The 12,955-nt window shown below is 36.8% G+C and overlaps 1 protein-coding gene and 1 pseudogene across 1 annotated transcript in view; both read right to left on the bottom strand.

The window, feature by feature from the left end:
• Positions 1-12,955, bottom strand: part of SHOC1 (shortage in chiasmata 1) — an 88,564-nt gene that overhangs the window by 55,273 nt on the left and 20,336 nt on the right. The window contains exons 5-10 of the mRNA XM_060013333.1: positions 12,033-12,198; positions 11,717-11,828; positions 10,635-10,785; positions 9,579-9,680; positions 8,391-8,499; positions 399-493 (exon numbers count right to left, since the gene is read on the bottom strand). Coding sequence (XP_059869316.1) covers positions 399-493; positions 8,391-8,499; positions 9,579-9,680; positions 10,635-10,785; positions 11,717-11,828; positions 12,033-12,198 — 735 coding nt within the window. The remainder of the gene's footprint in view (positions 1-398; positions 494-8,390; positions 8,500-9,578; positions 9,681-10,634; positions 10,786-11,716; positions 11,829-12,032; positions 12,199-12,955) is intronic.
• On the bottom strand, positions 2,974-4,427 carry LOC132426541 (heterogeneous nuclear ribonucleoprotein K pseudogene; annotated as a pseudogene).

Genomic DNA, 12,955 nt, shown 5'->3' with positions numbered 1-12,955 from the left:
ACAATATTTTGAAGAGTTAACGTAAGATTTATTAAATCAGAAATTCCAATTCATTATAATGAGCCTAAACAAGATGATATATTTTATCAGATTTTTATGATGACTATCATTTTAAATATTTTGACACAGAACTTTCTGCTTCATTACTTTTTAGCCTAAGTAGGGACACAGAATATTGTGTGGAGGAACTGAAGTAGCACAACTACTTAATATTATTAACTGCATTACAAGCCTCAACCCAAAATTAGGATTATAAATTTTGAAATCCTAATTTTGGAATGGTGCTTTTTATAATGACAGTATTTTCAATAATAATAATAATACTGACAATACATTTCTACTGATTGTACCTTTTATCTATACTTTCTATTTAGCATTCAAAATCAATTAACCTTTACCTCTAAACAAAAATGTATTCAAAGAGCTTCTGCAGCTTTCTGATTGCCACACCATACAGTATTTGTTAGCTGATTCTTCAGCAATAAGCAAACTACTGAAAAAGAAGAGTTAAAGTTTAATTTATTAATTATATTGTCTTTTTGCATAATAAAATTTCAAGAAAAGTATTTTTCTAAGTATTTTCTACACTCAAAAGCATGTCAAAAATGAACTCTATTTTAGGGCTTCCCTAGTGGCGCAGTGGTTAAGAATCCGCCTGCCAATGCAGGGGACACGGATTCCAGCCCTGGTCCAGGAAGATCCCACATGCCGCGGAGCAACTAAGTCCATATGCCACAACTACTGAGCCCACGCGCCACAACTACTGAAGCCTGCGCGCCTAGAGGCTGTGCTCCGCAACAAGAGAACCACCGCAATGAGAAGCCCACACACCGCGATGAGGAGTAGCCCCCGTTCATCACAACCAGAGAAAGCCCACGTGCAGCAACAAAGACCCAATGCAGCCAAAAATAAAATAAATAAATTTATTTAAAAAAAATGAACTCTATTTTATAAATGTGTAAACTGAAGTAGAGAGTTCTATAGACCAAACTTCAAATGCTTACTTCCTCCTACCCTAGGAAGGTTTGTCAGTTTGTCAGCTCCCTAACTGCTCCTGCTTTCCTGTAACTTACTTCTACTTCCTTCCATTTCCTTCAGTGGAAGCTGGAGCCAGAGGGGGCTGACTTGGGAGGGTTTTAGCATTTCCTTCCGTAAAACATGCTAGCACCAACACTATAAGCCACCCAAAATAAAAATGCGATTTACATAAAATTATCTTGCTTACCATACAAAATGGTAGCTTCAACACAAATTTTTATAAAATCGCTGTCCCCACCAAGTCCATTCTAAACAGAATTTCTGGAGCTTCTACTGGCTGAGGATCAGAACTATGAAAAAGTTCTGTCTGCTCTATCTTCTCAGGAAGTGACAGGTCCTAAAGTTTAGTTCAAGTCCTTCAGTCTTGTGTGTGAGTGAGTGATGTCTGTCTGTTTGTGTGTTTTGGGTGCTGAGGAGAGAAGGAAGTATGTACGACAAGCAGTGTAAATCAGTAAATACTGCTTATTAGTAGGTATGAAGTTATTAGCCTTGGTAGGGAAGAGACCATTAATTCACGAACCCTTTAATCTATGCCCCAAACCTCCCACTCCCTCCTAAGTGAGAATTGTGTTTTGCTTCTCTGTTCATATGGAGCATACATGAGCATGCTAATTGTAGGTACTGCTAGTTAAATTGACAGTTCTGAGTAGTAGCAGACAACTAAGTCTTACGTCTAAACCATCCAATTTACCCACATAATCAAAAAATCTGGCATGTGGTGGCAATATTTGAGAATATAGACAATTCTTCAACCTTACCAAGGTCTCTTTGACAACTAGACACCTCATATTGTAGGCGATTATTTTAAAGTGAAAGGAAGAGAAAATATTTAGGCAAGCCATGTTCAGCAGAAGACAATAATATAGACAAATATTCTCATTCCTTTTTTTTTGGCTGCACTGCATAGCATAAAGCTATCTTAGCTCTCCAACCAGGGATTGAATCTGTGCCCCCTGCAGTGGAAGCGTGGAGTCTTACCCACTGGACCGCCAGAGAAGTCCCTATTCTCATTCTTAATGGAGCTTTCTGAAGATATGTCTGAATTTGATATCTTCTTTGTTCATGTATAGAAATATATTCACGATTCAGTAATCAGTGTGGAAATAAAGACGTAATGCCACACAGACTTTTCTTTTTAGCACCATAAAATCTAGCATAGAGTTTTACATGTAGCAGGAACTCAGAATATTTGTTAACTGGGCATACCTCCAGCCAAAATGTTGTGTTCTCAAATAAAAGTAATTAGGGCCATAAAAGCAAGTTAAGAGTATAATAACATTACATATTATTTTTCCTTTCTGTTTTTTTTTAAAACACTTTTTCTCTTTGTTTTTAGTTTCACAGTTGAGGTGTAAATCTATTTTTTAAATAGGGACTTTTAAGTTTTTGTATTCATGAACCAATGGAAACTATTCACGTTTCACCAGTGATGAGACAATTCCTTTAAGTTGTTTCAAATGGCCCTGGAAACTTCGGCTAATCTATTTATTTATTTTTTAGGTTCACTAAATTTATTTTAAAAATCATAAAACGTGTCTTACAAAAGAGCATTACATTCTGCACACTGCTCTGACTAGATGCCAGGGACATATGGACTATTGCTACTTTTCCTCCCTGTCCCACCCCACAAATGTTACAGTGACCACAAAGCAAAGTGTTCGCAATAATTACATGGGGGGATTTTTTTTTAAACCACCACCAATAAGCAAAATTTAAAATTCACTCACTCTGCTGCTGTTTCAAAATTTCAGGGTTTTTGCACGCCCACCCCGACCCCCCACCCGTTTGTAAGGAACTGAAACATTACATCTGGTGAACAGCAAAGATTTCACTACACCTCAAATGCAGAGCACCTATGAAGCAGAGGAATGTTGGCTTTTTAAACAAAAGCAGATAAAAAAAAAGATGCAGGACTCCTTCAGTTCTTCACTAATCTTAGAAAAACTTTCCAGAATACTTCTTCACACTGTTCTGCAGCAAATACTGTGCATTCTGTATCTGGTCCCGTGTTCCTGTAATGGTAATGATCCGATCTTCGGACGCTTCTAAAGGCTCATCAATTTTGATCGAAGCTCCTGACTCATGACGGGTTTGTTTAATCCACTGACTACCTTTGCCAATAATAGATCCAGCCAGATCTTTGGGAACAGTTACTTGTGTAGTTATAATAGGTCCACCAAGATCACCATATGAGCCACGACCCCCAGCATAGGAGTAATCACATCCAGAGCCACCTTGTGGTTCATAAGCCATCTGCCACTCTGACGGGCTCCATGTATCTACTGCAGAGTCCCAGGTTTCATCAGCACTGAAACCAACCACACCATCATAACGGTCTCCAGGTCTCCCTCTTCTGTCATAGGCCATTAGATCTCCTTCTCCAGGTGGTGGTGGTGGAGGAAGAAGAAGATTCTGAGCTCTGCCACCACCCGGGCCCCCTCGTCCAGGAGGAGGTGGAGGAGGTCCTTGGCGAGGGCTCCTATCATCATAATCTCTTCTGGATGGAGGCATGGGACGCCCACACCAACCAGGAGGTATTCTGTCAAAACCACCTTTTCCCCACATGGGAAACCCACGGGACATCCACGGCGGTCATCAAACATCATTGTAAAACCATCATAATCATAGGTTTCATTGTAAAAATTGGGATCATAAGGCTGAGCACGTCCTTTGATGGGAGACTCTGATATAAGATCAAGGATGATCTTTATGCACTCTACAACCATATCAGGTTTTCCTCCAATAAGAACGACTCTGTCAGTGGAATGAGGACAACATTCCTGGAAAAGCTTGATTGTTGTCTGAGTGTTCTCTCCAAGTTCTTTGATTTTAGCACCTTTGACCCCAATAACTCCTCCAGCCAGACTCTGATGGATCAACAGTCTCAATTCGCAGTCAAAGTCACTTCCTTTATAGTGTTGGTAATTTAAGCATTCCACAGCATCAGATTCGAGCGGGAGCTGGCTGGTTGCAGTGGGTGATGGCAATTGCAGGCCCTCTTCCAAGGTAGGGATGATTTTCTTCAGAATTTCTCCAATTGTTTCAATATCAGCACTGATACTCAATATGCACTCGGGGCCACTGCTGTCTGGGACTGAAACACCGGCATTGTAGTCTGTACGGAGAGCCTTAATATTCTTGCCTCCTTTTCCAATCACTTCCCCAGCATTCTTGCTCTGAAGCAGAATGCTTAATTCAACTCTCTCATCAGTATTTCTAGATCTTTTAAAAGCTTGTTCATCTTCCATATCTTCAGCAGGGCGTTTACCAAATTCGCCATTGGTTCCGGTGTTGGGAAAGGTTTCCTCTGGCTGTTTAGTTTCCATTTTCTTGTATTAAAGGGACACAACAATCAGTTATTAAATATATCCTTGCAGGGCAGAAATGAAGTGTTCTGGGTGGGACCAACTGACACCCTAGTGCTGCAGTAGCCAAGCAAGGCTACTGTCCCTATGCCGTCCCTATGCTGCCTCAGCCGGTCACAGCTAGACAGAGAACGAGTGTAGGGTTTTAAGGAGCGTAACGCTTTGAACGAGTGTAACGCTTTGAACGAGTGTTAGAAGTCTTTTTGTTCGTTTCTTTTTATAGCTGAGTAATATTCCATTGTATATATATATGCCACATCTTCTTTATCCATTCATCTGTCAATGGACACATGTTGCTTCCATATCCTGGCTATTGTAAATAGTGCTGCAACGAACATTGTGGTACATGACTCTCTTTTTTTTTTAAAACATCTTTATTGGAGTATGATTGCTTTACAATAGTGTGTTAGTTTCTGCTTTATAACAAAGTGAATCAGTTATACATATGTCCCCATATCCCTCCCTCCCACCCTCCCTGTCCCACCCCTGTAGGTGGTCACAAAGCACCGAGCTGATCTCCCTGTGCTATGTGGCTGCTTCCCACTAGCTATCTATTTTACGTTTGGTAGTGTATATATGTCCATGCCACTCTCTCACTTTGTCGCAGCTTACCCTTCCCCCTCCCCGTACCCTCAAGTCCCTTCTCTAGTAGGTCTGCGTCCTTATTCTCATCTTGCCCCTAGGTTCTTCATGACCATTTTTTTTTTTTTTAGATTCCATATATATGTGTTAGCATATGGTATTTGTCTTTCTCTTTCTGACTTACTTCACTCTGTATGACAGACTCTAGGTCCATCCACCTCACTACAAATAACTCAATTTCGTTTTTTTATGGCTGAGTAATATTCCATTGTATGTATGTGCCACATCTTCTTTATCCATTCATCTGTTGATCGACACTTAGGTTGCTTCCATGTCCTGGCTATTGTAAATAGACATCACTCTTTTTGAATTATGGTTTTCTCAGGGTATATGCCCAGTAGTGGGATTGCTGGGTCATATGGTAGTTCTATTTTTAGTTTTTTAAGGAACCTCCATAATGTTCTCCATAGTGGCTGTATCAATTTATATTCCCACCAACAGTGCAAGAGGGTTCCCTTTTCTCTACACATGTACATATATACACTACCAAATGTAAAACCGATAGCTAGTGGGAAGCAGCCGCATAGCACAGGGAGATCAGTTCGGTACTTTGTGACCACCTAGAGGGATGGGATAAGGAGGGTGGGAGTGAGGGAGAAGCAAGAGGGAAGAGATATGGGGATATATGTATATGTATAGCTGATTCACTTTGTTATAAAGCAGAAACTAACACATCATTGTAAAGCAATTATACTCCAATGAAGATGTTAAAAAATAAAATAAAATAAAATAACACTGCTATTTAAAACACCAAAAAAAAGTCTTTTTGTTCTAACTTTGGCAAATCATAATACACAGATAAAACAAGTTTCATAAATTCTCATTAGATATTTGAATTATAACAATAAGTAGGTATATGACTTGTGTGATTAAAGAGTTTACTGCAGTTTAAGCAAATACGTTCAATATCAGATTAAAATTCAAGATTATACTAATTTCAGCTAGTTTTTGTTTCTAACTGCCAATCTGCCTTAACAGATGGATTAGGGTATATGGAGTAAAAAAAAGAGTAAAAGAGCACACAAAAAAAGAAGTATACATCCTGCAAATAAACGCCTTGCACCTTAACAAAGGGATTAAAAATATTTAAACCAATTATAGATAGTTTCTGTACTCATCCCATGCTATTTTTTTACAGTTCATATCTGATATGGGCAGTTCTAGTTCATGGTAGAGTTCTGTATAGCACAAATTTACCCCCCAAAGGAAATACCTCTTTGCCAGAAGATGAAGATAATTGGGGCCCTCAAAGTCAGGCTCCTCCATCTTATGCTGTGACACCTTCCTGAGACCATTAATAGAAGCCTGAGTAGCTAGTGATGAGATGCTCCCGTTGCTTCCAGTAATCCAAGAGCATTCTCCTCTGGCAGATCAGCCAATCACAGCTAAGAACTCAAAACCCAGCACACAGTGTCCACTCTGGGAATAATTTATTAGAGACTTGGAGATGTTCCTGCAATTTTCCTTAAAATGTGTTACTTTAGGACATACTAAGTTCCAGGATTACAGTGGGGAAGAAGGGGGTTGCACTGGTTATGTTCTTAGTTGTGTAACTAGCATAAGAAGTAGGGGAATGAGGTGACTTTATTCCAGGATGGCAGACTAATCTAACATAAAAAACATTAAATTACAGGTATGCTGTATGGTATAAGATAGCAGTCAAAGCTATCTCAGACTCAGAGGACAAAGATGCTGGGCTATTAAGCTATGCAATTTTGGCTCAAACTAGAATACAATGATCCAACCCTGCAGTATAAATTCTGAGAAGATTACAGACCATCCTGGGCTGTACTGAACAGATTTGTGGCTCAGTATTTGGTTCTACGTATCTGGTTTCCCCAACACCAGTACCACATTGACACAGGTAAAGAAGGTCAGTGGATGTCCTCTGTTAGAGAGGGGATGTGATCTCTGGTACTCCTAGGGAAGTAAGTTGAAAGCCAAATCTATTGTTCAACCACTGAACACACTGCTCTGTTACCCTTGGCTCTTCCTGGTCAGAGAGGTATGACAAATCTTTTGGAAGACCCCAAAATAACCCTATGAGGTATGTACAATTATTATCCCAATATTACAGGTAAGGAAACTGAGGCACAGGGCAATGAAGATCACAGAGCTAGTTAATGATACAGCCAGGCAATCTGGCTCTAGTTCAGGGCTCTTCACTACTCATTATGGGCTGAATTTGTCCTCCCCAAAATTCATATGTTGAAGCCCTAACTCTCTGTACCTTAGAATGACTGTATTTGGAGCTAGGGCCTTTAAAGAGGTAATTAAGTTAAAACAGGGTGATTAGGGTGGGCTCTAATCCAAATAACTGGTATCCTTTTAAGAAGAGGGGATTAGGACATAGATGTGCATGGAGGAAAGACCACATGAAGACAAAGGGAGGGGCTTCCCTGGTGGCGCAGTGGTTGAGAATCTGCCTGCCAATGAAGGGGACACGGGTTCAAGCCCTGGTCCGGGCAGATCCCACATGCCACGGAGCAACTAAGCCCGTGCGCCACAACTACTGAAGCCTGTGCGCCTAGAGCCCGTGCTCCACAAGAGAAGCCGCGATAGTGAGAGGCCCGCGCACCACAATGAAGAGTGGCCCCTGCTTGCTGCAACCTAGAGAAAGCCCTCGCACAGAAACGAAGACCCAACACAGCCAAAAATAAATAAATAAATTAATTAAAAAGCAAGTTTAAAAAAAAAAAAAGACAAAGGGAGAAGACAGCTATCTACAAGCCAAGGAGAGAGGCCTCAGAAAGAATCCAATCCTGCTGATACCTTGATCTTGGACTTCCAGCCTCTAGACTGTGAAGAAATAAGTTTCTGTTGTTTAAGCCAGCCAGTCTATGGTATTTGTTATGGCAGCCCTAACAAACCAACATACTGCTACACTGTATTTCATGGTAGTGAGTGACAATAGAGGCAGTGTCATTGGTAAGCATCCACTGGCAATGTTCTAAGCAGATTGTTTAAATTTTAAATTTAAAATTAAAATTTTTAAGTTGTTTATATTTAATGGTAATATATTCACATTCGAAATACTAAAAGTATAAAAGAGCCTAGCTTGATCACTTACTACCTCCTATATTGCCAGGTTACCCAGTTTCCTTCTGGGCTCAACCAACAGTACCTGATTTTTGTGTGCCCTTCTAAAGATATTCTATGCATATAAAAACAATTATGTACATATATATTCATATATTCCCTTCAGTTGCTTACTATGAACACCATTTAATCTCTTACATTTTTTTTCACAGAGCTATCTGGGAAATTGACTTTACATGGAGAGATTTAATTAAAGATTGCTTCTTCTGAATTGCAATTTGAGTTCTAGATTTAATCTTTACTTACATTTTACAAGCAGGAGAAGATGGAAATTTCTGAAGTTCTGCACATAATGAATTCACTGAAGAATGTTGGTTTGTTAGGTGTAGATGAGTTAATGGCATTTCTAACTCTACTAGAATATATAAAAATTTAAAAAATCATGTTACATAAACATTGAATAAAATTATGTATAATTCATAATTTTTTGTAAGCAACTATTATGTTTGATCATTGTGTTACAACAGAAATTTTCAATCAAAAGAAATTTGGGTTGTTTGAAACACAAAATAACAGTTTTAAATTTCCATCTATATAAAGGATTACACATATACCACATGGTGTCTCAACTATATACTAGTGATTTTTAAAAAATACATTGGCAACTAAACTTTATTGTTTACTATATAAGATAAATTCTAAGACTTTATGTGTAATAATGTTTTCAATTCTGACAACTTATGTTGTCAATACTTAAGAGGTAGTACTATTTTTATCTCCATACTAAATACTGGTGATGTTAAACAAATAGTATTAATAGACAGTAATTTTTCACCTTACAAAGTATGGAGTCTAGGTGGCCTAGCACAGAGTTATATCTTTTATGGGGTGGGCTTGAAAAACTAATCCTCATTTATCATAAGTAGTCAGTGTGTTTCTGTCACTTTCATAAATAAAGCAGTATACTTCCAAATAGATGATTAACATGATCAGATATAAATGTAACTAAATAACAGCATCATCAACATAGTTAGGGAGCAATACAATCTGGCATTACACTGGAACAAGAGATGATTCTGAGATTCCAAATTTGGTAGGATAGTGATAGTAACAATAATGATGGGATTGCTTTGGGGATTAAAAAGTTAAATTTACAAAAGTATAACAAGGGTCAGCAAGACTGCTAATACTGAGGTAAAATATAAAGTTCTTTTTAACTGAGCTATAAAATTACAAGATTTCTATTTGTAATATTAATGCTATTTCCTCCATTCCTCTTCCTCAATCTTTGTAAATCTCCTCTTTTGATGCTAGGATGTTAATGATAGTAACAAATGTAAAGGGGTAGATAAAAGAACAACTTGGCTTTTTGCAATAATCAAATTTTAAACATGAAAACTGTCTCATAGTAGACTTTATATGTGAATGTATTGTACTTTTACATCATATATAGGTATCCCCTGATAAGCTCCATGATTTATTCAAAATTTCTACCTGGTTCCTTGTACTCTGATTCACATTGACTTTGAATGGCCAAAATTTCTGTGGAGCTGCATTTTATATCCTCAATGTAAATTCCATGCTTGATAGTAAAATCTGGGGAAAAAAAAAAAAAAGGAAAAAGCCTACTACCAGCAAAAGTACTATGATATTAGTTTTTCTGTAGTCTTGTTCATTCTTCAGTGGCAATGATTCTGAGGAGTCATTTAGTACACCATCAGGGCCAAGTGAAGGCAGGGAGTGTAGCACCACAGTCATTCAGTACATTCACCTGTCCTTTTCCATTACCATGCATAGATTTGTGTCCTTCTAACAAGCCCATGGGCCACCTGCAGTTTTGAGCTCTGCTAGACTTTCAAGTTCTGGTATAAATTTGATCTATTTACTTAGGTTGGCTTTTCATTACCTTGCTTGACTTGTAGGCTCATCAGTAATCCCCTGATTTACTCTTGTCTGCAAGAATTCCTTCAAGTCTGTTGATGGCAAGCATCCCTATTCTCAATGGATATCACAAATCCCCCTTCACTCCTCCCTAATGTTATTTATCTTCGATTATTTCAACTGGAATGTATGAGAGGACAGTTAAACATTTGGGCTCAAATTATATTAAAAGACTTCGACAATATTTACTAGTTTAACCGGGAAGAAACCATCTAAATTCTAGGTTATGACTCTCCCAGTCATCTGATTCCATGAATCATAACCTTACTCTGAGCTTCTAAAGTCAGCATAGAAGTTGTTAGTGCTTTGTCACTATGTATAAGAAAATAACTCAAAAAAATTAATACAGTCATACGTGTTTTAGCTCTATTTTTATAATTATCTTGAAATGTTAAATTAATTTCAGAGACATTTTAAGCTTGCAAGTGTATAAAGAGGAGACAATGAGAAAAGTGTCTTATCAATAATAATTTTGAGATTTCGTTGTGCAAATTTACGGGACACTTAAAAAATCTGAAGGTTCAGAAAAAAGTTTAATGAACAAGAATTTTTATAACAAACATTATTAAGTAGTTCTAACAAGTAATAGATTTTAAATTTAACTCTCACCTCTTCTGAAAAGCTTTTCATTTTCATCTACATAATTTATCATTTCTGGCATTAAGTTTAATGACTCCTTCAGTTCTGAGAGTGATGGAATATCAACTTCTTGTTTGAGGCTTGCAGATATTAAGAATTCACACTCAGGAAAAACTGATGCCTGAAATAACATATAGGTAAAACTAGTTTTTAGTGAGGTTTTCCAAATAAATATTTCTGAGTTCATAAATAGATACATTTGCTTAATTGGTGTACCAAATTTTAAACTAAACCCACACTCAAAAACTTTAATGCTCTGCATACATTTTATTTAAAAAGTAAGTGTAGCAGCCAAAAAAATATATTACAAGCAATGTTCTCTCTGAGTAATATCCTTCATGGCCACCGATTACATTAGTGACATACAATATCCCTAGATGCAGAAGTATCTTCTTTCATGTTAATAACAAATTTTCAAAATTCTAAATTAAAAACAATCACTGCAGCAAATGAGAGCTGGTGAATGGAGAAGTAAAAAGAGCAGATGAAATGGAATGGATCTTTACTGCATTCCACAGAATTTATTTCTCTTTCATTCCTACAGAACTGGATTCTTCAACAAGTGAGACTGTATGTACATAACTCTCAGAATTAACAGGGGAGGAAGAGGGAGACTGGAGAAAAGGGGCTAATAGGTGAATTAATTTTTTTACCATGTGTGTTAAAGTTTTTAGTAAAAAGAAAAAAAAAACCTTTAAATGCCTTAAGACCAATATATATATGACCACTTAATGTCCCATACCAGGTATATTGATTAAAATTACAAAACAATTCCCTATATCTGGGCTGTACACCAGACCAATTAAATCAGAATATATCTGAGTAGGATCCAGGCTTCAGACTTTTATTAAAATTTATCAAGTACTTCCAATGTGTAGCCAAGGTTTAGACCACTGTCTCCGAAGTAAATTTGACTCTTTAATTGATACACGCTCAATCCATTATCAAGTCTTTTTAACTTGACAATAGTAAATGGCCAATGTATATTACTACATCTTGTAAAAGTGTGATTTACTAACTTTTATTTAAAAATTACTGAAAGCAAATATTACAGCTTCATTTAAACCTACTGTATCTTCTAGCTTCTCCTGACAAAAGTTCTCTTTATCCATGTAAAAATCTTCCACAAAACCTTTCATATCTCCTTGAAAAGAGAAACACTCCCTTAACAAAAAAATAAAACATTAAATTAGTGTTTACTAAAAGCAAGGTACATACCAAATGTAGTTAATCAAAATACATAGTGATTAAAATTAGAGTTGAGGTAAACAATGATAAAATACTATGATTGATAACATCTAGACTTGTGAGCATACAAAGAATATTTTCTTCTCTTAAAAATATTCACAACACTGGGCAACTAAGTACCTGAAAAAATCAGCTTCTGTGAACATCTGTCCTTTGAAATCCAACAGGGGATCCTTTACCAAAAATAGTTTTAGCCTACTCAACAGAGTATGCGAAGTTGGTAGCTGACTTCTATAGGTCATCAAATTATTTACAAAAATTATTTCTTCATCATCAATATACAAATCTGAAAATAAATAAGAAATATAAAGGAAGAAGAAGAAATCTAAAAGTTATACAAAAGGATCTAGATAGTTACTGTAGTCAGCCATTGATACAGTCGGGGTTTTCAAACGCATTTAAAAAATTTATTTATTTATTTATTTAAAGTATAGATGATGTACAATATTATATAAGTTACAGGTGTACAATATAGTGGTTCATAATTTTTAAAGGTTATACTCTATAGTTATTATAAAATATTGGCTATATTCCCTGTGTTGTATAATATATTGTTATAGCTTATTTTATACATAATAGTCAAACACATTTTAAATTCTCTAGTTCCTCACTGTACCGTGCAAATAAATCATGTAGCATAGTACTGGTACACAGGCAGAAGCTCAATAAAATGTAACATTATTTAGTACACTGAGTAGTAACCAAATGTCCTGAAAGAGTTGTAAAGGCTCATATTTTTTTCCAACAAAATTAATGTAATCAATGGAGGAAAACATCTTGTGGTCTTATGCCTCAAAATAGCCAGGGTTAGCCTCAGCAAGATTGTAAAGAAATAAAAGCATTTGACTTCTGCTGACCCTAGTGTTTTCTTCTCTGTAAGATTTTATCTCTTAAGGTCTCCAATTCATCCCCAGAGACTGACATGTAGGGAATGGAGATGGTCTAAAAAGCCTATAAATGAGGCCAACTCTGATTCTAGCACGCTAAGGTTGTTCAAACATGTTTGTTATAAAATTAATTACAATGGAAGCTGTGTAGTGAAG

The sequence above is a fragment of the Delphinus delphis genome, chromosome 6 (genome assembly GCF_949987515.2).
Source record: "Delphinus delphis chromosome 6, mDelDel1.2, whole genome shotgun sequence".
Lineage (NCBI taxonomy): Eukaryota > Metazoa > Chordata > Mammalia > Artiodactyla > Delphinidae > Delphinus > Delphinus delphis.
Note: the sequence above shows the minus strand (reverse complement) of the source record. Positions and strands in the feature narration are given on the sequence as shown.